At 45.2% G+C, this 27,001-nt stretch overlaps 1 protein-coding gene across 1 annotated transcript in view; it reads right to left on the reverse strand.

Annotated features, from left to right (window-relative positions):
* The window catches only part of PITPNC1 (phosphatidylinositol transfer protein cytoplasmic 1), a 247,509-nt gene that overhangs the window by 16,863 nt on the left and 203,645 nt on the right, over nt 1–27,001 (reverse strand). Inside the window, exons 7-8 of the mRNA XM_080923239.1 lie at nt 8,896–9,051; nt 2,654–2,717 (exon numbers count right to left, since the gene is read on the reverse strand). Coding sequence (XP_080779365.1) covers nt 2,654–2,717; nt 8,896–9,051 — 220 coding nt within the window. The remainder of the gene's footprint in view (nt 1–2,653; nt 2,718–8,895; nt 9,052–27,001) is intronic.

Consider the following 27,001-nt stretch of genomic DNA (forward strand, 5'->3'; position numbering starts at 1 on the left):
ACTGAGGAAAGGGGAAAAGGCAACCTGAGGTACTTGAGCAGAAGAGTTATCCTGGTTTGGACTTTGCCTTGGTTTTAACACACCCATCTATCTGAAAGACCCACAGTTCCCCAAATGACCTTGAGTCAGTAAGTGGCTGAGGAGATACTGTGTGGCAGGGCCTGTTTCTATTCATTTAATTTCCTGTGAGTCTGCTTCAGGTAATGAAGGAGTCACTGTGTTCCAGGCCAGCAGCTCAGCTGGGCTGCCGAGGTCTGCAAGAGTTTATACCAAATTGATGGTGTGGTTCTCAGATCCTTGCTGCATGAAAGGGCTGCTTGTTTTGGTTGAGACTGTCAATGTGGATACAGGGGGTGGAGATCACTCTGGGGTCGACAGCCGCCCTTACAGTCTACATCCACCAAAGCCTAAGCCTTCCAACCACAACTTAGACACAAAGGAGATTTTGTGATCAATAGACTCTTTGGGTTGCTAACTACCTTCCTTCTCATCCTAAGTAAATAGGAATTTTTAAAGACCTTTTGGCTGGAGAGCCCGTGTTTCATCTAATATATTATTCTAGCTTCAGGCTCTTGTAATAATCTGAGAAGTCTAAAGGAGCCTTGCACATGCTAGGCAAGTCTCTCTCACTCTCTTAATTAAATGGCCTGAAGTCTTCACTTCCTTGCTGCTGGCTTAGCTGAGACAGAAAAGAATCAGGATCCATTCTCCATATTCCCTTACTGGATATACATTCAGACTTCATTTTTCCTCCTATATTGATTGTCAACCTCTTTTCTCATTAAGAGAAATTATCATTGTATATGCATATGCATATCCCATGATATGCATGATAACATCCCTTGGGTAGATGTTAGCGGACAACTTTCTGGAGTCGTTTCTCTCCTTTTACTTTTAACATGGGCTCTGGGGAACAAATTCAGGTCACCAGGTTTGGCAGCAAATGCCTTTACCCCCTGAGTCATCTCCTTGGTCCCAAACCCTCTTTTTAGAAGGACAGGTGTAGAATTCTTTGCCCCCTAAAACAGAGTGCAGCCTCTTTTTCAAATTTCTGAAAAGCCCTCAGTAGCATCTGGTGCTCGAGAACTCTAGCTCTGCCTATTCATCAAGGTGGCAGATTTTGGGTCCTCTAAGTGCTGGTCCTTTGTGTAATCAGTGCAGGCCTATTGCTCTTTGACTAGCCTTGTGATATCTCCTAGAAGGTGGCAACAAGGGAAACATGAACTCTGAGAAGTACAAGTTAAAAGAGGAGAGACATTACTTCTTCAGCTGTTTTCTCTTCCCATCCTTTCTTTCTTCCTTCCTTCCTCTTCCTTCCTTCCTTCCTTCCTTCCTTCCTTTCTTGGTGTGTGTTTGTGTGTGTGTGTGTGTGTGTGCATGCATGCATGTATGTGGGGTGGCATTGGCCAAAGGTCTGTATTCCTTCTGAGATTTGATCCCCAGTAAACAAAAATAACAACAAAAAGATAAAAGCACCCAGAAAAAGTGAAGAACCAGAGGAAATAATCGGAGGATACTCTCCAGTGTCCTGTCTCATAAAAGTCAGGTCCTGGTAGCCTTTCTGATAGTGTAGTGTATGAAAATGTCTTGTGGTTGTGGGATATAATAATCTAAATGGGAACGGGCATTTGACAAACCAGGAAGAAGGGCTTACTCTTCAGCAGGTGCTGAGCTGAGAGAATGGAAACAAAGCTAAACAAACCCTGTAGACTGGCGGACCAGGCCTTTGAAACGTGTGGCCTGAGTGAGCAGCATTGCTCTTACCCATGCATTTCAATGTAGCCTTTCACTTTAAGATAGAATATTGGAGGGGGTCAGCTGCTGCTGTGGAAACAGAGGGCAAAGGTGGAATAAAGGGGGTAAAGACCAAAATACAATCCAGGGCACACCCAGGACAAATAATGTGACTTAGGACAATAGGCACAGACAGTCATCTCTATCCTAAGTCACTGGTTGGGCGTGCTCACTTTTATTTATAGCCAAGGACACAGGCCACCTGATGACTGATTAGGGAAGGCAGAAGTCTCATGTCCACACAACCTCAGTGCTGAGCATCTAGGGAGGGTGGTCCATCCATCATGGTACCCAGCAAACCTCGTTCTTGTTTATTGACAAGGTGCAGAACTTGCTCAAAATCTTCCAATGACATTAAAAACAAACAAACAAATAAACAAACAAACAAACCAAAGACACCAGAAAAGCCAGAACAGTACTTTCAATTAGAGCTGTCTAGGTACCTAAGGCCTCTGTCTGTCCTTGACATCTTTGAGAACTTGTATGTCTCCAATGAGGGTCTGTTTCAAGTGTTCCCTGCATCATGGGACTGTTACTTAATAAGATGCTTCAATCAGACAATGCTGAAGTTTGGGATAAATTAGGATGGGTCTGAAATCCACCCCACAGAGAACAATGGAGCCCAGTGTGTCCGTAAGACAAGCATCAAGCACACCGAGGCCCTACTTGTTCAATAGTTCTGTGGTTATTTCAGACCGCACTCCTATAATTACATCTCTATTAGGCACACCGGACAGAGCTATTTCCAATACAGGAAGTGGTGGCCTGCCCTTTGTTGTTGTCCTTCTAGGTTACACTTGAAGCCAAGTCAACGTGTTATGAAACCATTCTTCAAGTTATTTTAGGCCATCGGACTTACCATACCACTCATCGACCCACGCAAAGGCCTGTCTGTGTCCAATCAGCAAGATGTCTCGGACCACCTGGGGAGTAAGAGAAGAGAGGTGAAATGATACTAGGTGTGACCAAGAGTGTCTGGAGGTTGAGAGGCTTGAGACATGGCTCAGCGGGTAAAGTACTAGCTGCTTAAACATGAGGAACCGAATTTGGAATTTTAGCACCCATAGAAAAATTAGACACGTTAATGTATGCCTGTCCTGTAACCACAGGGCTGGGGGAAGGTACAAATGGAGGTTCCCCAGGAGCTTTCTGGTCACCTGTCAGTGAGCCACGAGTGTAGTGACTAGAGTCTGTCTCAAAACAGAAGCTGGGGTCAGTGAGCTAGGTCAGAGGGTAAAGGTGACTCCTGCTAAGCCTGCCTGAGTTCAGTATCTGGGTCCCAGTCGGCAGAAACGGTGGAAGGAGAGAAGAGACTCCTGAAAGTTGTCCTCTGACCTCTATGTGTCTCTGCCTTCAAATCTCCTTCTCTCCCCTTAAATAAATAAACAGAATGTAAAAATGTAGCAAAATAATTTAGGAGAAAATTAAAAAATCTGGTGAGAGACAGACAGACAGAGAGAGAGAGAGAGAGAGAGAGAGAGAGAGAGAGAGAGAGAGAGGCAGAGACAAGAATGTTGACTCCTGGTCTCCACAAGAGCACTGACTTAGCAAGCGTACCCCCTTGTACACCCTCTTCCATATATACACAGAGAGGCCTTAAATAATAATGATAAAATAAAATGATACTTATTTCATCTCTTTTTAAAAGACCTATCTATTTTTATGTGTGTGAGTACCTGGCCTACATATATGAACATATGTGTACCATAAACATGCAGTACCCGAGGAAGCCAAAAGGGGCTGTCAGATCTTTTGTAAGCTACCACGTGGGTGCTGGGAACAAAATTCTGGTTCGCAGTAGGAGCAGCCAGTGCTCTTAACCCCTGAGTCCCTCTCTAGCCTTGTATCTCTTTCAATAATTGTCCCTTGTTTTTTCTTTTTATTACATGAAAACGAAGCCTATAAGGACATTTATGTATCTTGTGTCTCATATACTGTAAGGATGATGCTTTGGTCACCGGCATTCACTGCTCAAGTCCAGATGGAACGAAGAGTTACTGACCCTCCCAACATACTGGTCTATGAACATCCCAAGCAATCACATGGGATGTGGGCGTAGGGGATATCCTACCAGAGAAAGAGAATATCTGATGGCTCGAAGGATAATGGCACATAGGCTCATATGTTTGAATACTTGGTTCCCAGTTGGTGGAAACGTTTGGAAAGGATTAGGAAATGTGGCCATGTTAGAGGAGGGGCATCTCTAGGGGTGGGCTCTGAAGTTTCCAAAACCCATGTCATTCCAGTTAGCTCTCTTTCTGCCTCCAACTTGCAGATAAGATGTAAGCTCTCAGCTAACTGCTATAGCACCATGTCTGCCTGCCTGCCTGATGCGGAGAGAGGGATGGGGAGGGGGAGGGAGATGGAGAGAGAGAAGGAGAGAAGCATGGTTGCCAAAATCCTCTGAATTGGAACCACCGGCTCTAGATTTCTCTGTGTTTCCTTCTGTGTGTTTGTGTGTATAGCGTGTATACTGTGTACGTAGACCTGCATGCCCATGGGAAGGTCAGAGTAGGACACCAAGTATCTTCCTCTTTTGCTTGCTGTCTTGAGACAGGGTTTCTTTGTAAACTGGAAGCTTGACGCTAAGCTCACTGTCCCTCTACCCCCGAGCCTCCAGGCTGAACTGGACAGCAAACCCTCTAATCTGCCTGTCCCTGTCCTCCAGAGCTGGGGTAAGGGGGATGTGCAGTCCAAACTCAGGTCCTCATACCCGTATAGCCTGTGGTTGTTTCTTCGAGGGAAACTGGGATAGACTAAAGAAGAGAATATATCGTTTGTGAGCACATGTAACACAACGTAAGTAGTTTTATTTCACGGGACACCTTTTCATTCTGTATAAACATGCTGTGTGTGAGTGCACGTACTAGTGTGCAGACAGGTGAAGGGCAGTGGGCGATGCTGGCGGACGTCTTCTATTGCTATTCATGTTCTTTAAACTTTTTAAAATATTAACCTTGTGTGTGTGTGTGCGTGTGTGTGTGTGTGTGTGCGTGTGTGTGTGTGTGCGTGTGTGTGTGTGTGTGTGTGATAGTTGGAAGACATTTTGCAGAAGTTGGTTGTCTCCTTACCCACTGAACCATCTTGCTAGGCTGGACCTGGAGCTCACCAATTATCTATCTAGACTGTCTGACTAACGAGTCTCCAAGGCCCCGTGCTAGTGTTATTACACCTTAACATGCATTACCATGCCTGGACCTAGCTTTTATGTGGATGCTGGGAATCCAAACTTAAGGCCCTGCTGTTCAGGCAGCAAGCTCTTTACCTACTGAGCTATCTCCCTAGCCCATAATATTCCTTATTACATTTCTTGGAAACTTGCAGATAGCCTCCAACATTCCTTCCTTTTTTTTCTTGCCAAGTAAAAATTCAATGATTGTCAAAAACTTCTACTGGAAGGGCTGAAGTGTGTTTCGATAAGCAAAGGGTTTTAATTGGGTGGATTTTCAGAAACGAGGGAAGCGTTTCTAATGAAGTGTTTATTCCTCCTGCCTCTGGGTATTTGTCGAGGTCCTTTTATGATCTGGAAGTGGAGACATGTAATGAATCTAAGAAATACCATGCCACCATACACACTCAAGTGCTGACTGTGTCAAATTCATGGAAATCAAAAGAACAGCATCAAGGCTTCCATAAATCCACCCTCTCATATTAAGCACAACACAGCTGTGGCTGGTAACAAGGCCTCAATAATGCGTTAATGGCTGGCTTTTGAATACCATCCCCCCTCACCGTGAATAGATTCTTAAAAAACAAAGGTGTTTAGAGAAAGCTCCCCCACCACCCAGTACTTTTAACCCATGGAAACACTTCCTCATTAGCAGAACAGGTGTGTGTGGGGGGGAGTGGGGGTGGGGCAAGAACACTTCATTTAGTTTGAAATTAGTCAAGGAAGTATAATACCTAAGCCAAAGAATCCCCACAGGTATTTTAAAGGAATGGATTCTCAGGAGTCAAGTCATTGTCGAGGAAATAAATGAAATGAGCTCTTGGTAATCTAAACATGTTTTGGGAGGGGAAATGAGATGCATGACCACAAGACGATTCTTTAGTTAGAGCAGATCATTTGGGAGGGTTTATCATGGGAGGAAAGGAAGCAGACAGGTTGGTGGCATACACCTGAAATTCTAGCACTTGAGTACTCGAGGCCAGCCTTGGCTACACAGTGAGTTTGATTGAGGCTAGCCTGGGCTATAAGAGACCCTGCTTCAAAAGAATAAAAACAGGAGCTGGGGAATTGGCTCATCTGTTAAGAGCACTTGTTGCTCTCCCTTAGGACCTGGTTTGATTCCCAACACCCACATGGCAACTCACAATGATTTGCCTAACTCCAGTCCTAGGAGATCCGATTCCCTCTTCTGACCACTGTGGACACCGTACATGCTTGCGACACACATGCAGGCAAAACATTCAGAAACATAATGTATTTTAAAAAAGAAAAAAAAAAAAAAACAGAAGCAAAGGAGGAAGAATGGGAGAGAGAAGGAGGAAGAGAGAGATGAGAAAGAGAATATAAATCTGAGGAGAGGACAATGGAGACCTGGAGCTTAGGTGGTAACATCTGTGGTTACTCTGTGATTTGTCTTCCTGATCTGTAACCAAGGTCAGGACTCAGAAAGAAAACATGAAGTTTCTGTGATGACAAGTTACAGTTGTCAACTTGCAGTCTACAATTGCCTGGGAAAGGGAGCCTTAATGGAGAATTACCCAGATCAGGTTGACCTATGGCCATGTCTGGGAAGGATTTTTCTTCTTTTCTTAAGACATGAGCTCATGATGTAGCCCTGGATGGCCTGTAATGAGCTATGTAGACAAGGCTGGGCTCAAATTCACAGAGGTATGTGTGTCTTTGCCTTCCAAGTGCTGTAATTAAGGTGCATACCACCATGCCCAGTGTGGAGGATTTTTATTAACTGAATTAATTGCTGTGGGGGGAGATCTGCCCACCGTGGGTGGCACCATTCCTTAGGTTTAAGTTCTGAACTGTCTAAGAGTAGAGAAAGTGAGCTGAGCCGTGGTCACTCATGCACTTATTTCTCTCAGCTCCTGACTGTGGCCGAGATGCGACTAGCTGCTTCAAGTTGTGCTTCTGTGACATTCCCACAACTATGGACTGCATCCTGGAATAGTGACCTAAGATAAATCTTTTCACCCCCAGGTTTCCTTTTGTCAGAATGTTTTTAGTCACAGCAACAGAAACAGAACTAGGATGGTCTCTGAACTTGACTCCTGTGGTGGCATGAATATGCTTGGCCCATGGGAAGTGAAACTATTAAGAGCCTTGTTGGAATAGGTGTGGCATTGTTGGAAGAAGTGTGTCATGGTGAGGGTGGACTTTAAGAGTCTCCTCCTTCAGATCAAGATTTAGGACTCCCAGCTCCTTCTCCAGCACCATGTCTACCTGCACACTGCCATGTTCCCAACCATGATGATAATGGACTGAACCTTTGAAAAACTGTAGACCAGCTCCAATTAAATGTCCTTCGTAAGAGTTGCTTTGGTCATGGTGTCTGTTCACAGCAATGAAACCCCAGCTAAGACAACTCCTCTGCATCTTACTCATTTCACTCTCCTGGCTGGTGGGATGTGTACAGAACCCAACAGAGAAGTAAATGCTTTTCATATTTAAAAAAAAAAATCACATGGCCTTTGGATCCATCACAGAACCTATTCTTGCCACTAGCCTAGGTGAGGAAGGGTGCAGAGACTGGTCATCAATTCCAGTCCCAACATCAAGAATGAAACTTTCAGGCTGAACAGATGGCTCATCAGTTAAGAGCACTGGCTGCTCTTCCAGAGGTCCTGAGTTCAGTTCCCAGCAACCACACGGTGGCTCACAACCATCTGTAATGGGATCTGATGCCCTCTTCTGGTGTGTCTGAAGACAGCCACAGTGTACTTATATATGATGAAGAAACCTTAAAAAAAAAAAAAAAAAAAAAAAGAATGAAACTTTCTACCCAAATGCAAGATGTACATCTTTTAAATCCCAGTTACTGAAAAGCCTGAGGAAGAGGAGCTTAAGGCCAGCCTCAGCATCTCCATCTTGAAACATAAAATAATCCTCCACTTTACTAATGTGGCTATAGTCCAGCTAAAAAAAAAAAGCATAGAGCCTGGAGAACAATGGTGCTGCTAAAGGAATTTGGGAAAGGTATTCTTTGTTAGATTTTAATAGAAAAATCAGAGCCAACTTTTGCCTTTGCCTCCCAAGTGCTGGGATTAAAGGCGTGTGCCACTGCCCAGCTGTCTAAAATATTGTAACATTTATTTCTCCTTGTGTGCAGTACATACTCCAGCAGGAGTATCAGAGGGTACTTGGCTGGAGGTCAGAGGATAAATAACTTGTGGGTGTTGGTTCGAACCTTTATCTGGTGTTGAGCTCCAGTTGTCCGGCTTGGCAGCAAGTGCCTTAGCATGGAGTTATCCTTATGCAAATGAGAGCAGTTACAAAGGGCTCTGCTTAGATCTCGAAGGCCACCATTTTAGAGACATACAGAAAAGAGTCCTATTTGAGACCTTGAGAAAACTTGTCATCAAGTTGGTTCCTGCCACCAAAGTTAATCTGTTTCCCAAAGTGAGGACCCAGTAAAAATCTGCGCTCTAGGCTTGGTCATCATCCTCGAGCAAGGGGACAGTGAAGTGAGAAGAAGTGTTGAGGTGTGCTGCCTAATGGGCCCACTTGGAGCTCTTGTTCTGCCTTTGGGGGCCTCTTCTACTTTTGATGCCAACATAAGCAAGTTCCTCCGAGGAAGAATTATCCCTGGGAGCTGTACCCAGAGATAAGCCTTCTGGACTCTTGCCAAGTGCCCCTGCCTAGAGGTATTAACCTAATTGGCAAAGCAAGCCATACATTCTGTGAGTCCCACTTCCCGAATATATTCATCCGGTAGATTCAGGTCGCAGAATGAGAACTGATCTATAGAACTGCTACACTGAGTAGTGGGAGAAAATTACACCCTTATAGAAAATGCATTATTTAGGTATAAGTACTTGGTACCAGTTCAGTACTGGGGCACTGGGCAAACATTCTATCTCCTAGCAGACAATGATGACAATAAAGACCCTGTCCACATTCCAGGGACCAGGTCAACCACCCACCTTGTGCACAAATTGTTCCACTCGGGTCTGAAGACCCCACACCTCAAACTTGACGGTTACCAGCTTGTAGGAGCACATGATGGGCTGATGGTTGTCTCGCCAGCCTTCTCTTAGCTGCCCTCGGCCTGTCTTCTCAGACTTGAAGTGCTTAGGATCCTAGAAAAGATACACCAAACAGACCAGTATATTAAAACTTCAGAGTTTCGAGTGAGGCAGCACAGGCCTGTAATCCCAGCTCTTGGCAGGCAGAGGCAGGATGGTCAGGAGTTCAAGGTCTTCTCAGCTACATATTAGTCTGAGGCTAGCCTAGGCTACCAGAAACGTTGTCTCAAAAAAAAAAAAAAAAAAAAAAAAAAAAAAGTATCTATAGGTATCTATATGAAATGTCCAGAATGGGCAAAATCCACATGGACAGAAAGTAGACCATGGTTGGGGGGGGGGGACTAGAAACAGGGAGGACCGTGGAGACTATGGGGGGGTGTTGCACTGTTTCTTGGGGAGAGCTGGAGAGGCCTGGGAAATGTCTCATCAGGTAAATAATCTTGCCATGCCTCAGCACCCAAATTCCATTTCTGCAATTCACATAAAAAGTACAGTGGGAGGCTGGAGAGACGAACTCAGCTGTTAAGAGCACTGATTGCTCTTCCAGAGGATGTGGGTTCAATTCCCAGAAACCACATATGTGTTAATCCTTGAAAAGAATTCTAAAACCTGGGTATGGTAGCTCACACATTAATTTTTATCCTTCAGAAGTTAGACAAAGAAAAAAAACAGGAGTTCAAGGTCGTCCCTGACTATATACTGACTTTGAGACCACTGCTGTAAGCAAACAAAAGAAAATGTATCCAGGAGTTGAGACTACAGAGTTATATTGTCTGTAACTCCAGTTCCAGGTACCCGACACCTTCAGACAGACATGCATGTGGGCAAAACAATACACATAAATAAAAAAATTTCATTAAAAAAGCCAGATGTGGTGATGAGCATCTGTAATCCCGGCATACCTACGGGGAGATAGGAGGTGAGGACAGAATCAGCTGACTTAAAGAAATAAGGATTATAAATTGTTCGATCGATGGCACACGTGGTGGAAGACATCTTTCCGCACAACCTGAAACAGTTTTCCCAGGCATGGCCATTCAGATTTAGCTCAGAACAAATGATCTCTTATTCCTGTTTCATACTGACAAGACAGAACCTTTATCCTTCCCCTGTTGCTCCTTTTCTGAGAGTCTGTCTGTGGCACTGTCAGCTTAAAATACAACTACACACGACACTATGCTGAGATGTGGCTCAGATGGTAGAGCGCTTGCCAGCATGCATGTAGCATTCTTCAGGAGCAAGCAAGAGCTCTAACCACTGAACAATCCCGCCAGTTCACATGCCAGACATCAGTAACTTTTCCCTAAGCTTCCTTCTCCCTAGCTGGCCCTTTTTTTCTGTCTGCTATTTTTAATTCAGGAGCCTGCCATGTGTAGCCCAGGGGTTCTGGTCACCCCACAACACTGTGAACCTTCTGTAACATGGAGGGTTTTTATAGCACACCATGGGCATACATTCCAGACACACAATCCTCAAGCATTAAATAAGGCACAGCAATATGAAGGGGGGAATGCAGGGCCTTCCTGAAAGATTCAGTAGAGCTCTTTACACACAGCACTTGGGAGGCAGAGGCAGGCAGATCTCTGTGAGTTCGAGGCCAGTTGGTCTATAGAGAGAGTTCCAGGACAGTCAGGGCTACACAGAGAAACCCCATCTTGAAAAAGAAAATTTCAGAATGAGACTAGAAAAGTATTGTTCACATAGAAAAAACTACAGAGATGCTTCAACCAAGATGTGGCATGTGTGTGAGTGTGTGTGTGTGTGTGTGTGTGTGTGTGTGTACAACCCTGGTAACCTTCACAGTCAGTCCTCACATTCTGTCTTTGACACAGTCTTATTGATTTTTCTCCAGTATAAGCCAGACCAGAGAGCCATCAAGCTTCCAGAGACTCTTCTGTGTCCACCTCCCATGTTACCACAGGAACACAGGGATCACAGACTCGAACCATTGTCCCTGGATATGTAGGTTCTGGAGATTCGAACTCTGTCCTTTATACCTATATGGCAAATTCTTTATCTCTCCAGTCTCCAGGTATGATTCTTGATGGTTCCACAAAAAATTTTAAATTATAGTAGGCTATTGTGACTCGTATTTTGAGGAGAGGTCAGGTGTTCACCTGGGCTAGAAGGTAAGGTCTGTAAAAACTGTAGGACTTTACATTTAAATTGTGTGTGTGCAAATGCTTGTTCATGTGTTAAAGTCAGAGGAAAACCTAGGAGTCAGTTTTTTCTTTCTCACTGTGGGTTCTGGAGATCAAACTCAGTCCAGCAGGCTGGACAGCAGGTGCCTTTTTACCTGCTGAGCCGTCCTGTCAAGCCCAGAATAGAATTTTCTAAGTGAACAGTGAAACTCTGGAATCATGTCCTCAATTTGCTAGATAAAGACACTGAAAATTGAGGGAAAAAAAATCAGATATTTCACCTGAAGATCACAGGTCCTTCACGGCAGCCCAGCGTTCTTTCTGTCACATTTACTTTCAAAATTAAACAGCAAAAGGGTGTTTTTGGTTGTTGTTGTTTTTTTTTTTTTTTTTTTTTTTTAAACATAGCTCAATGCTGAAGAATCGATTAACAATCGGGCTTTGTATGGGAACAGGATGTTCCCCACCCAAGACTGGTGTCATAATCTACATCTGGTAATTTTGTCCAGTAAATCTCTAATGTGGCCTATAATCAGAGTTTCACATTCTAAGGGCTGGAGAGAGGTACAGAAGGAAGGCTTCCAGAAAGACAGCTTTAATCCAAACTCGGGGTCAGAGCTGAATGTGAATGAACAGCAACCAAGAAAAGGTGCCTGTGTATGTACACATGTCTATGTGCATGTGTGTGTACATGTGTTCACCTGTGTGCAAGTATACTCATATAAGCCGCCAGGTATTACTTGACTCAGCTTAGACACTGGGAACATCCTTCTCCATTCTCCCTGCCACTGTGTCCCCCCCCCCCCACTCCCCAGAGCCCAACCACTTGGAATACTTACTTGCCTTTCACTTTCTAAGAAAGAGCTAAATACAAGAATCTAAACTGCTCATTCAGCTGGACTTTTCTTGCAACCATTGGGGGGTGTGGCGGTTACGAAGGAGTTAGTTTTTAGATATATTCCTTGTTTTTAAATTTAAAAATTGTATAATATAGAATATACATGCATGTGTGTGGAATGTGTGTACAATTATATAGTATTTTCTTATTTTCTTCTTTTTGTTCTTCTTCTTCTTCTTCTTCTTCTTCTTCTTCTTTTCTCCTCCTCCTCCTCTCCTCCTCCTCCTCCTCTCTCCTCCTCCTTCTTCTTTTTTGGATAGGGTTTCTCTGTGCACCCCTGGCAATCTAGAATCTGTATAGACCAGTGTGATGGTTTTGTATATGTTCAGCCCAGGGAGCAACACTATTAGTGGGCGTAGCCTTGTTGGAATAGGTGGTGTCACTGAATTTGAGCTTTAAGACCTTTATCCTAGCTGCCTGGAAGTCAGTATTCTGCTAGGAGAGAGAGAGAGACAGGGTTTCTTTGTATAGCCTTGGCTGTCCTGGAACTCACTCTGTAAACTTGGTTGGCCTTGAACTCACAGAGCTCTGCCTGCTTCTGCCTCCAGAATGCTGGGATTTCCAGTGGTACATATTTCTCTGGGCTTTTTCAAGCACTGACTTCATCCTTTTCGATTTATTCTCTCTCTCTCTCTCTCTCTCTCTCTCTCTCTCTCTCTCTCTCTCTGTGTGTGTGTGTGTGTGTGTGTATGCAGACATACATTATATGTGCATGTGAAGATCAGAGTTTGTACTTTGTGGTTCTCTTCTTCCACCATGTAAATGGGTCAACTTTAGGTCATCAGGCTTGGCAGCAGATGCCTTTACCCACTAAGCCATCTTATCAGCCTGATTATTAGGGTTTATTTATTTATTTATTTATTTATTTATTTGTTAGCATCTTTATTTCTGTCTTTTTTACCCCACCTCCCACCCCCAGACAGGGTTTCTCTGGCTGTCCTAGACCTGGTTCTATAGACCTGGTTGGTTTTAAACTCACAGAAATCTGCCTGCCTCTGCCTTCCAAGTGCTGGGATCAAAGTGTGAGCTACCATTGTCCAGCTAGGTTTCTAGCTTTTTATAAAAAGACATAATGCTTCATGTTAGTTCAACCAAGAAGCTGTTGTTATTTATTTGTTTGTTCTGAGGAAGGCTTTTATTCTGTAGCCCAGGCTGACCTAGAACCTCTGGCAATCCCCCTCCCTCTGCTGTCTGACTGCTGGAGTCCAATACACTGAAAATTTTGTACAGTGGCTGGTGATTCCCCAAAGGATATTCAAAGTGCACACCTTTGCCCTTAGAAACTGAGTATGATGTGATTGGAGACCAAGGTCTTTGTAGATGTAATTAAGCTAAGGATCTTTAGATGAGATCATCCTGGATTAAATGGATAGGCCCTAGGTCCAATGACAAGTGTCCTTGAAAGAGACAGATGGGAGGACACAAAGAGAGTCACTTGGGGACAGAGGCAAAGATTGGAGTTGCTCAGTTACAACCCATGACCTCCTGTAGAAATCAGAAGCCAGAATATTCTATCCTCTAGAGCAGCAGTTTTCAGCCTGTGGGTCACATCCTCGTCGGAGGATAGGGGTTGAATGACCTTTTCACAGGAGTTATCTAAAACCACTAGAAAACAGAGACATTTATTTTACGATTCGTTAACAGTATAAAAATTACAGTTACAAAGTAGCAACAAAAATAATGTTATGGTTGGGGCCACTACAATATGAGGAACTGTGTTAAAGGGTCATAGCATTAGGAAGGTTGAGAACCACTGCTCTAGAGCCTCATCTTTATCTCGAGAACAAGACAGAGACCTCTAGGGAAGAAATGGAGGTGGAGCAAAGTCAAGGTCCCAGAGCTTTGCTTTAACTGGATTTGGGAAGGGTCTGAATACCCAGATTCTTAGAACTTCTAGGTTTAGCCACTTCTACTAGATATAAACAGAAAAGGAACCTAAAACTCAGACATCACCAGCAACATATCCAATACTGTTCCCTCAACCCTGGGTCCAGGTGTTTAATCCACCATGCATACCTCTCCACCTCATTCTTAGATGAGATTTGACTACAGGAAGAAATAGGCAAGAGACTCTGGAGAGCTCCTGGGTCCTTTTTGCTGTAGTGACAAGAAGACACCGTCTAGGAACCAGGGTCTAGACATCTGTCAGTAGGTCCTCCCTCTAAATTGAAACATTCCCTTTTGAGGGAGGAGAGAACTCTGAGCAATTTGCAAAACTCAGGAAATTCAAGGAACTTACAGAGCTCAGGGAATTCAGAAAGTTACAAGATTTGGTAAAGAGAAACAATTGTTGCAGAGAGAAGACTCTTTTCTGCTGGTGCAGCAGATAAAAAGCTATGGTGTGGACCATAGTGATGCAGCTTGAGAGAGCCATCACCCATGCTGGGATGGGCTTTTGGTGATGAAAGCTGTTCTTGAGTTACCTTCTAAGTAATTCCTCATTCATAGTCCATAAGTAACCCCAGTCAACCAAGAGATTTGAATGGATCTCTTTCTTTAATCTGTCACCAGTGCTCTTCCTGGGGTGAAGAGAGGTTTGTTCTCCTCTCCCCAGGATAAGTCTGCAACAGCCTTAATTTTCCAGCCTCCATAATTAAGAAAGAAACCGTTACTGTTTCAAAGTTACTCCATCTACAGTCTTCTGTTAACAGTAGTCTGAGTGGAGAAAGATACAACCCTTACCACAGGAGGTCAGGACATTTCATCTGAAATCCTGGGACAGTCACTCAAAGGAGATCCACAAGGTGGGATGGTGTTCATAACTGTCCTGTGGTGTCACCACCAGACTAAACTGCTTCTTTCACCACAGGACACAGAAAGTGCCCGGTACTTGCCAACATCACAGAGTCACACAGACACGGAGCCCAAACAGCCCATGAAACAGGCTATCATGTGGTCTGCTCCGCTCTCATCAAGCTCTGAAGAAGAAAAGTAGGCAGCTGCTGGCCCATCTGGCTATTTGTAACCCTGTCGACAACCGTGTAGAAAAGAAGCTCAAACACAAACAGGATCACTCAACAGAATGGAAGCTTCCTCTGGCTGAGCATTCCTGTTTTCTGTTATCTGAGTCTATACTTGAAGAGAAGGCTGTATTTTTGTTTTGTTTTATTTTAGACAGGACTTCACCATGCAGCCTTGGCTGTCTCTACATAGAGCAGGCTGGCCTGGAACTCAAAGACATCTGCTTGTCTTTTACCTCCTGAGTGCTGGGATAGGTTATACCATCATGAGAACCTCAAGAGAGAGCTGACAGTTATTACTGGAACACAAATTACTACTAGTGAGACACACGGTCAAGGTCATGTGATAGTGTTCAGTGCCCACACATAACTTATAGCTACTTTCTCTATGGGTTGTTTGTTGAATTGCCTTCTAAGGAGATTGCTCCGGAGCCACCCAGAGATGTCTCTTCCCTGCCATAGCACCCACTGAATAGGGTTCATGTTGAACACCACCAAAAGGTGACCTATAGGTATGTTTGGGTGTGATGTCATCCCTAGATACCTGCTGTTTGTCCTTCTTGGAACATGTCAGTTCAGGGCTGGGGGAGTTCTTCTCCTAGACGGGGCACTTGGGTGACAGAAATTTGCTGTCTTAGTGTGGATGCAGATGTCCAAGATGAGCAAGGCATCATGCTTGCTGCTTTCTTCTTCTTCAGCATCTAGGGGTTTGCTGGCCATCTTTATAAGCCACCTTGGCTTATAAAGCGCATCTCGGGAGTGATCATAGGCAATGTTCTCTGTAGGTCCATGTCATCTTCCTTCTGTGCTGTTGTATCTCTGTGTTCTTACGTAAAGGACATCAGTCATATGGGCTCAAGGCTGACCCTAATGACTCTAACTGATCCTCCCTTTCCATTTCTTTAGTTTCAGTTGATATACACGAGTGCTACCAGCAGACTTTGATAGTTTATTACTCATTGAGACAGGGTGTCTCTTTATGCAGCCCTGGCTGTCCTGGAACTTACTGTGTAGACTAGGACGTCCCGAACTCACAAAGATATACTTGCCTCAGCCTCCCAGGTGCATTATTGCACGGGCTTTAGATCTTTTCAGATGGGCACCATTAACCCCATACCAAGGGTCATAGAGGAATGTAATTGTTTCTCTTGTCAGGTGACACAGTATGTATTTGAAGCAACTTAAGGGAGGGAAGTCTTATTTTAGCTTCAATAAGTTCAAAATGTCTCTGTTCATCCTGATGGGATTGGCATGGTGGTGGGAAGCTCCTTTCAGATCAGACAGCCAAAAGGCAGAGGAAGCAAGCCCGACCCAGAAGTGGCTATAACCCCACCCACTAGCGATCTACCTTGACAGGGGAAGCCTCCATGTCTTCACAGTTCCACAACCTCCCGCAGAACACTGCCAGCAGCCGATGAGCAACACCTCACATTCAAACCAGATTAGAGAGATTGGTCAGTTATCCAAAGTTCTGAGGCTTCTCTACCGCTACTTGGTCTCGGACCTTCCAAACACCTCTCTATCTACGGGTGGATCCGCTAGGTGATCTGAAAACTCTGTAAGCAGAGCTCTTGCCTGGAGATATGCACTGAGCTCTTCTAGCCCAGCAGCTTCTGGCTAGGGGTGTCTCCATTCATCCACGGCGAAGTCTCTGGCTCTGGACATTTCTGGTGTTCTCCAGGCCAGGCAGATGGTAAATTGAACACTTGCAGCTAAAGCCCATCTATATAGAGAGGGCTGAGCTGGGGCCAAGGCTGTTTATCCAGGACTTGGCTCTCTACTCCTTCCCCTTGGCACATCTGTAGAGAGTTTTCCCTCTGTTAAGGTCAGCAATACCTGGAGGCACTGGTATCTCACACCAGGACAAGCCTACAAAGGCAGTGCTGAGGAATTAGGCATTTGGGTAGCCCGTGGGAAACTGTTCCTGGGTGGCTTTATCAAACTCACATCTGGAAGGTGCAAAGAAAAGCCCACAGGAGATCTTGGCCCAGCTGCAGGAGAACTTGCATCTCGGAAGCAATACTATTAGCCACATTAGCTGAGATATAAAGTCTCCATGATTAATTATACCTACAGTCAGAATCACAAAGGACGATAGCCAACAGGGGCTTGCCCTGCTAATTGAAGTGAAAAGTTTTTGATAAGTGTTAAGGCTAAATGGGAACCCCAGCCGGGAACTGCTATATTACATAATGATAATACTTAGCCCCAAAGCAGAAGGAAAGTAATGGGATACAAACTCCATGCTAGAATTTTTTTCCTCTCTAAATACTAGAACTTTCCTCCAAGGTCACTCCAAGGTGATGGCTAATAGTGATTACTGTGACAGGCTCTAGATCACCTTGGAGGTAAATCTCTGGGTGTTGTGTGTAAGGGATTTTCTAGGCTAGTTTAATTAAGGTGAGAAGATCTTTTCTTCTGACTGCTGGATTGCATAAAAGGAAGGCAAGGTGAGTACCAGCATCTGTCTTTCTCTTCCCAACTCTGGATGCCACGTGACCAACTGCTTCCTATCCCTGCCACCATGTTTTCCCTGCCAGTATGGATGGAATCTTTAAACTATGAGCCAGAAGAAGCCCCTCCCTTGGGCAAGCTGCCTTTGTTACATGCTTTGTCACAGCAATGAGAAAGTAACCAGCACAGCTTCCAATGTTGTTACGGTTGCCTTTTTCAGGCAGGGTCTTGCTGTGCAGCCCACACTGGCCTGGGACCTGTGAACCTCATGTCTCAGCCATTTTCCACCTGTGAGTGGCCATTTCAATGGGAAGAAATTTAGCCCAGAAGTTAGTACAGGGTTTCTTGAACTCAAAATCCTACAAGAGGTACATAAACACTTTTTAGAGAAAATTGTCCTAAAGGAGGGTATGCTAAGTGATCCTAGTCACTTGAGATGTCCAAGTCAAGGGACTCTACAGAGAAAGAATGTAAATTAGAGGGTTCCCAAAGATAGGGTAGAGACAGGAGATTGTAGTGACAGCTACACGTATCCGTCAATATACTTTTAAACTACATTTTATCTATAGCCATCTATCTATTGTGGTGTGTGTATGTGTGTGTGTGTGTGTGTGTGTGTGTGTGTACCTGTGCCATGGTGCAAGTGTGGAATCCAGAGGACAATTTGCAGGAACTGACTCTATTCTTCCATTAGTGTGGGTCCCAGAGATCAAACTCAGAACATCAGGCCTAGTAGCAAGCACCTTTACCTCTGGAGTCATCTCTCTGGCTAAATGTCTGACTTAAAACAGTCTCCTTCAAAATGAATGAATCCATGGGTCTGAGATCTGTTGTTCACAAAATCAGACTCAGGAGCTTCAGCGCATACATACTTGAGCGCTAAGCGAAGACTTGACTTAAAAGGTCAGCTGTGATAAGTCAGTTTACAAAAAAGAGAAGAACAAGCCCAAGTGGAAGTCATGGCTGGAAGGGTCAATTCTTGCTTTGTTAGCAGTTAGCACCCAAAGTGCTATTTTTAAGGCGTTTGCTCTCAGCACCATGTACTGCAAACACAGCGGTTTGTGCTGTTCCCCTGCACAGCGACTCGGTTAGAACGAGTTGGCTCTTAAGTTCTGTCTGGCACAGGGAAAGCTAGAGGACAAAAGTTATTCTTATGGTGGGGATGTCTCAGCATGTGTTCTACACCTGCCCCAGTTAAAATTTAGGGCTAGAAACATTCAAAAGTCTCTATGCTGAGAAGAGTGTGAGAACGGGGATTTTGGATAAACGGCACAGAAGAATTTAACACTCCACAAAGTCCACAACTGATGCTACAGGCCAGGGAAAAGACCAGGGGAAAATAAAACTCAAAAAGCCACTTTTAGTGGTTAGTCAGTGGGGCTCAGAAAGGAGCCAAGGATGGAAGAAAGGGAAGTCAGTATATGAGCCGTGGGGTAAAGATTAATTCCAGAGCCAGTGCCAAGCACGTGATACACACAATTTCATTTAATCCTTGGGGAGTAATGAAGAAAGGATTGGGGGCTGGAGAGATGGCTCAGTGGTTAAGAGCACTGACTACTCTTCCAGAGGTCCTGAGTTCAAATCCCAGCAACCACATGGTGGCTCACAACCATCTGTAATGGAATCTGATGCCCTCTTCTGGTGTGTCTGAAGACAGCGACAGCGTACTTAATATATAACAAACAAATCTTTAAAAAAGAAAAAAAAAAAAAAAAGAAAAGACAAGAAAGAAGGATTGGGCCCTTGTCTGTGGCTCCTGGGATGGTGCTCCTGTAGTTGCTGGAATTTCCCAAGCATGAACTGTCTTCCCATCTGTTCATCAGGGACCCCTTTTCCACCACACTCTAATTTGTGGTAATGAGGTAGATTGAGCTGGAGCCCTTCTATAAAACAATGAAGTGGCAGAATATCTCAGCCACCGGTCTCTGGGAAATAGGGGTGTTGGAGAGCCAGATCTGTAAAAACTTTTAAACTAAAAGACTGGCGGCTAAGAGAGGCTCCAGTTGCTTTTGTCGGGTACTTTGCTACAAGACAAGTGGTACAGGCATTCTCCCTTTGGAAGGAGAATAGGCAAGTTTTGGGGCTTATCTCGCTATCTCCTTCCCAGATGAAGTATCAATACAATGCTTAAAAAACTTGAATATGGTAAGCAGAGAGGTCCTAAGCCTTGAATTGTTTCCTTGCCTATCAACCATGTATGAAAGTAGCACTAACTCCTTCACCAGATGCCAGCAATATACTCTGGGGCATCCTGGTCTCTAGAACTGTAACTAAACTTCTATTGATTATAAATTAACTGTTCTGTGGTCTTCTGCTATAGTATAAGAACATGAACTAAGGTAGGTACCATCCTGATACCCGAAGGAACAGATTGCCAAAACTTGGCATAACATTGAGTTTAAGTTCTAAGGTTTCTTAGAGATGCTGAATCAGACACACGGCATTTGGAATGAGGTTAAACCAGAAGAGAAGAGAGAACATATTTTTTCGGTAACTCTCGGTAGCGCAAATGGCTTTAGTTTCCGAAGCATCTTGATGAGGCTGCAGAGGGTTTTGAGAATCTAAGAACTGGGGCTGTCATCAGAATCACACTTCTGCCTCTCTCCCTGACTCATGCTGCTGACTGAAAAGCACCATGCATACAAACAAACTTCCAGAGTGCCACTCATGGATGGCAGCCACTTGTCAGAGGCACATGCTGTGGGCCCCAGGCTCTGCAGCTCACCTGTAGGGTGAAAGCTGAGGGAGACCCTTCTATTCTGTGATGGTTAGTTTCCTTTATTTTTTTTTTAGAGACTTATATTTTGTTATTTTTCCTTGTGTGTATTCTAGGAGTGGAACGTGGGTCCTTTGGAGGAGCAGTAGATGTTAACTGCTGAGTCATCTCTCCAGCCTCATTAGTTTTTATGGTCAGTTGTGGAGAGAGTCTCAACTGAAGAATGCCAACTGTGGAAGGTGTCCTCCCCTAGACTGCAGGTTCATATGGTATGAGAAAGGAAAAAGCAAGCACTTCTGCATGCATTTGTCGCTCTCTGCTCTCGACTGCAGATCCTATGCGACAACTGCCACTGTGACTGCTCAACTACAAGCCCCTTTCTCCTCCAAGTTGCTTTCAGTCGGGGATACTTTTATCACAGGATAAACACTGACTGTATGCCAAGGACCAAAGTCGTTGTCTTGCCTTGGTAGCATCTCATTTCATTTTTCCATTCGTGCTTCCAAAGGGAAGCCAGACACAGGATGATGACGTGTGGTGGGCGTGGTCATCTCAGTGACGGGCACTTATGATGACGTATGATGGGCGTGGTCATCTCAGTGACCGGCACTTACAGGCCAGTATTCAGTATCAGGCATCTTCTTCAATTGTCCTTTAATTTTATGACAGAGACTCTTATAGAACTGGGAACTAACAGACAGGCTAAGAGCCCTAGGGATCCTTCTCTTTACCTCTTGATTTCTGGGGTTATAGGCACATATCCTCAATCTGGCTTTATCTTATAAAGCAAGGTGGAGGATGGGGTGGCTCAGTGGATAAAGGCACTTGCTGCCAAGCCTGAAGACCTGAGTTCAATCCCTGGAGGCACATACGGTGGAAGGAGAGAACTAATTTCCACAAGTTATCCTCTGATCACTAGGTATATGGACATACACATTAAATAAATAAATGTACATAGGAAAAAATAAGGCGGAAGATGATTGAAGATACCTGATATTGATCTGTGGCCTCTGAATGCATGTATCAAAATTATAATAAAAAAGTAAGGCAGAGAGCGAACGAGGATACGTGATTGATCTGTGGCCTTCATGCATGTGTACCTTATATTCATACACAGGAAATACGCAGATGCACACGCAGAGGAGGACCTGACTCTTCAGAAACATGGGAGCAAACAGAAGAGATTTATGACTATAACCAGGGAAAGAACGGACACACCTTCAAGGTCCACCAGACTGTGGACAGGAGAATGAATCAACATCATGGTAATCGGAATTTGGCTGCTTGTGGCTGCAATCCTGACACCAAGAGCTTTCAGGAGGAGGAAGGTTCAAAGTTTAAGGCTAGCCTGAGGTACAGGGTGTCACTCTGCTTTAGGAAAAAAGAAAGAGGAAGCTAGACAGATTGCTCATTGGCTGAGAGCACCTGCTGTTCTTGAAGAGGACCTGGGTTCGGTTCACAGCACCCTTGTCAGGTGGCCCACAACCACATGTAATTCCAGGAGATCTGACACCCTCTGCCGGCCGCCATGGGCACCTCACATACATACTACACCGCTGCAGTCTAACCCCATTCTCCCCAGGTAAATAAAATCTTTAAAAAGAAAGAAAAGACAGCACATTACGGAGCCACTTCATGCCTACTAGACGTATGAGGGGCTCATATTTCGAAAAGCATAAAGAGCACACACTGAGTTAGAATAATGCCATGTTTACATTCTGCTCACAGCACACAGTGAGTCTGGACTAATGCCATGTCTACCCTCTGCTCCAGGACAAACACCATAAACACCACTTCAACAACAGCCTGGTGTGGGATGAAGATGTCAGTTCTGCGATATCATGGGATGGTAGTTCTTTCTTTGAACACAGGTCTCATGGTTTCAAACTTACTATGTAGTAGGGGATCGCCTATGTTGGTCCCTGGGGAAATGATAGTTGTTCCAGCTGCTGAAGAACCAGGGGGGAAGGGAAACTGTGCTGAGACATGTTCTCAGGGTTGTCTAAGACTGACTGCTCAGATTGCTTCAGACTTCCAAGACTAGTCTGTCTAAATGCCTGCCTCTCTTCCTCCCTTCTTCCCTCCCTCTCTCCCTCCTTCCCTACCTACCTCTGCTGACAGATGACTACCAAGACCGCCTGCCTGCCTGCCTCTCTCCCCACTTCCTTCCACTCATGTCTAGGGGTGACCAACAAGAACTGCCTTTACCTTTTTTTTTTTCTTTTTAAGATTTATTTATTTATTATATATAAGTACGCTATAGCTGTCGTCAGACACACCAGAAGAGGGCATCAGATCCCATTACAGATGGTTGTGAGCCACCATGTAGTTGCTGGGATTTGAACTCAGGACCTCTGGAAGAGCAGCCAGTGCTCTTAACCACTGAGCCATCTCTCCAGCCCTGCCTTTATCTTTCTTTTCCTCTGTCCCTCTCTCTTCTCTCCTTTCCTCTCTCTTTCCTCTTTCTCTTTTTCCTATGCTAGGAATGGAACCAGGATCTTTGTACATGCCACACATGACAGACACATGTTACAGAGACACGCACAGCCCCATCTTAGACTCCGACAGCATTAGCATTACCCAGCCCCTGGTGATGGCAGTGCTCCAGGTCCAACACTGCTCAGCTGCTGGGACCCTTCCCTTCAGTATTTCTCTCCCTTGCTGACTTCCCATGTCTGGATCCCCAAGATTCTCACAGGGGATCCCTGTGGCCATGGACACTTCTTTTTCCCCACACTGAGCAAATTATAACCCCTCTTCTTACCCAGGAGGCACTGGGAACCCATTCCCAAAGGGCTTCATTCAGTCAGAGAGAAACAGATGTGGGGGGAGGGGTGGAGAACCACCCCTACCACCCCCACCAGCACCACCACAACCACACAATAATAAATTTAACTTACGTACTTATCCCATCATGAGGTGGCTGTGTCCAACATGGCCCTTTGCAGGTAACTGAGAATCTAAAATACTCTTAACCACCAGGATGCAGACCCAGTTGAAAATAGTTTAGTTTGAGAGAGCTGAGAGGTTTGGAAGGGTGCAGCTAAGGACGGAAGTATTTACTCATCTGGCATCTCTGTTCCCTTTCTGGGGGCCTGTCCTCAGCAAACAGCATTTAATCTCTCACCCTTGACAGTTATTGGAAAAGTTAGATGTCTCTCTTTGTTCTCTGCTCTCTCCCTTAAGAGTGGAGTCAACAGACGGGTTTAGATTGCTGTGAATGATGAACCAGCTGCCAAGGAAGCTTTGGGCCAGGGAGACTATAATCCAGGGACCTGGAGACCAAGTTTTAAGAGTCACCTTAGTCCAAGGAGAAAGTCCTAAATCAAATTCCATCTAAAGATCCTTTCTGCTCCAGCACATGTTCCACTGTACGTGAAGGGCACACACTAAAACAGCCTTTTGGCACTATTCTTTTTATTTATTTGTGTGTGTGTGCGCGCGCGCATGAGTGTACGTACTGTGTGACCCTTCTTCATTGCTATTCAAGTTCAAAATCTAAACTTTCCCATTAAAATGACTAAGCTCTATCATCAGGCGTATGTTTTTACATTCTCTAAGATGACAGGGCGAGAAATCTCCTTCATATGTAACAAGAAAGCCAAGATAGTGGAGAGGTATCCAGGTATTGGAGAGTTGGAGACGCGCTCGGAGGTAAAGAGCACTCCATGCTCTTGCAGAGGAACTAGGTTCAGTCCCCAGCATCCATACGGCAGCTCACAACCATCTGTAACTTCAGTTCTAGAGGATCCAGTGTCCCCTTCCAGCCCCCTTGGGCACTGCACACACATGGTCTGCACATAAACACAGGCAAAACACAAGGATACACATAGAATAAATCTAGAAACAAAACCACAAAACTCCAAACAAGCAAACAAAACCAAAACCGTCATGCTACCAACAAAACCACAGCCCCTCCTCCCCCTTCTTTTTCTCTCTCCCTCCCTTCCTTCTTTTTTAAGACAGGGTTTCTCTATGTAGACCAGGCTGGCCTCAAACTCACAGAGATCCGCCTGCCTCTGCCTCCCGAGTGCTGGGCTTAAAGGGTGAGCCACCATGTCCAGCATACCCTCCACTTTCTTGACTAAGGAACTGCATTTATTCCTTTTCTTCCCTACCCTTCAGTACTGGAAGCACATCTGAAACGTAAAAGACACACCTTCCTACATATGGCTAGCTTGTGTCTCTGGCCAGGTACAGTTGGAACTTGTTAGAGTTATAGGGGCAACCCTGAGATGCCCCATCAATGTACTGTTCTCTCTGGGCACAGTCATCGTGGAGGCCAAGGCTAGGAAGCGACACACTGGATGATCAGGCAGGAAGACCAGATACAACAATGGTCAACACTATCTGCGTTGTCTGAGATCTCTGCACTTCTCTTTGAGGCTGCCCAGGGTGGACCAGTTCAGCAGGGTGGAAGTGGGGTTTCATTCATTCCCCCGGAAACTGCCACCTCAGCTCTACAGATGGATGCTCTTGGCCTGTACCCTCTGCACAGTCCCTTTATCCTCCACTGGGATCTTCACCTTGAAATCTTGGCAGAGCATCAGAGAGTCAGGATGGAAATCTTGGCAGAAGCAAGAAGCCGTGTACCAGCATCGTAGTGGGCCAGACTGTGTATCGGCTTATTCTCACCCTCTGCTGCTTTGCTGGCACTGAAGGACCTGGGCATGTGACTTGGCACCAAGAGCGCTCTGAATTACATAGACAGCCAGGACTCTGTGTCTGTAGAGGTGCTCTCTCTGACCCCCCAAATCTACACTGATTTTGTGTGTGTGCACCCACGAATACCCAGGTAGAGGACAGTCATCCACACTGGGTGTTCTCTTGGACTGCTAATGGTGCTCACCGATCATCTCTCCTGGCGTTCTGAGGTGTTACTTCCTCAAGCTTGGGAGGAAGCATTTTACCCACGAAGCCATCTCTCTGCTCTGGTTAAAAAAGGCCCTGCAATAGCCCTGCTTTTCAGACTCTCTAGCTGACCTAAGAATGAAACTTGAGGGGCTGGGAAGGATGGTTCAGTGGTTATGGGCGTTTGTGCTGAGCACTCACTTCGGACAGCTCATAGCTGTGTGCGAGTCCAGCTCTTAGAGATCTGATTCTCTCTTCTGGCCTTTTAAGGCGTCTGCACACATTTGGCACACACACACACACACACACACACACACACACATACACACACACAGATGAATAAAAATTAATTATAAAAGAAGAATGAATCTGGTTCTAAGGTCTTGTGAGTTGTGCTCTGGTTGTGGATTTGGGGAGGAAACAGAAACCCTGCAAAAGGAGAATTAAGCAGAACCTGGTATTAAGCTGATCCTGAGCCCCTTTGAATCCCAGTCAGTGGTGGCAATTGGTCTCTCAGGCAGGGGCCAGCCAGTGGGAAACTTCCAAACTCTGGTCACCTTAATAGGAGGCATTCTCCATTGTGTGGCTCAGAGGCTTCCCGGGAAAATGGGAAGAGACAGCTTTGGTCCCCTGCTTGGGGCTGGGTGGCAGTGTGTGGGACAATAGACTGGTGGAAAGGCATGCCTCCAAAAAACATGGTCCGGATTTACCAGCACCAGGGTGGGGGGACACCCTGTGATAAGGCTCCCCAACTCCCCCACAACTACAGACCCTCCCCCGCCCCCCACCTCGGTACCAGTTTCTGCCCAAGGCGTCTTTGCTCACGATGCTTGCAAGGATCAATTGTAGAGCTTCAAGAGAAAGCCCGATAAGTCTGTCTCACACTAAGGGAAAAAATATCTCTGATTCACAACTGGTAGTTTAATGGCGACAGATCCATTCCCTTTGATGGCACTTGCTAGGAAATTAGGACTCTGGGAAAGAAAAACAAAGCCCTTGGCCTTCCCCCACTCCTTCGACAACCGTTGAGAGAGCATCTGCAAGGAGCCGCCGTAGAGTCGCTGGTGAGACATGAGTAGAGAAGCTTTGAGCTTCCGTTTCTGCGGAAGGTGGGCATCTGCTAAAAACAAGGACAGCTTTCCCAGCCAATCAAATCCCCAAATAGGCAGGTTAAGGTCTAAACACAGGGCAGTCCAGTTTGTAAAAGATTACAACTCATATTGAAATTAATTCTTTTTCTTTGTGTGTGTGTGTGTGTGTGTGTGTGTGTGTGTGTGTGTGTGTGTGTGTGACTAGAGGACAACTTGCAACTTGTGAGGGTATGTCTGTATTACTTCCACCATGGGGAGGGTCTTAGGGCTTGAACTCAGGGCCTCTAGACTTGGCTGCAAGCACCTTTAACTGCACAGCCATCTCAGTGGCCTGGAGTTTAATGGGTTTATGCATAGCATCTCCCATCAGCCCTACTGAGTATGAGAGAAGAGCTTCAAGGTCCACGTGTTAGAGCTCAAGGACAAATCTGGGGCCCCGATAAACCTTCTAAGATTGGCTGCGTGTAGCCGAACAACAAAAATAGCCCCGTATTTGTTGTCATCCCAGGGCTGGGACACTGTTCACAAGCGGGCCACTCAAGTTCCATCAGAAGCCATTAATAAGATACTAACAGGGTATAAATAATGACTGGCATCAAACAGTGACACAAAGGCTAAGCGGCGAGGCAGAGGGTGGACTGAAAGGGGAAAAGCCAGAGGGGAAGACGGTCTCCTCCATGCATTCCCAGCCAAGAAAAGAAGCCCCCGGGAAGGTGCCTGCTATTTTAGGAAGATGGTTTCTGGGCCACCAGGAACCATCAAAGTTTGAAGGCTTGATTGAGGATTTTCTTTATGTTGAACACCAAAGACAGAAATGTACCGCTGTCTGCGTCCTCGCACAGACAGGCTGCTGCATTTAGAGAGGCCAATGTGATGACGAACGCTTAGCCCTA

The sequence above is a fragment of the Micromys minutus genome (assembly GCF_963924665.1).
Source record: "Micromys minutus genome assembly, chromosome: 10".
Taxonomy (NCBI): Eukaryota; Metazoa; Chordata; class Mammalia; order Rodentia; family Muridae; genus Micromys; species Micromys minutus.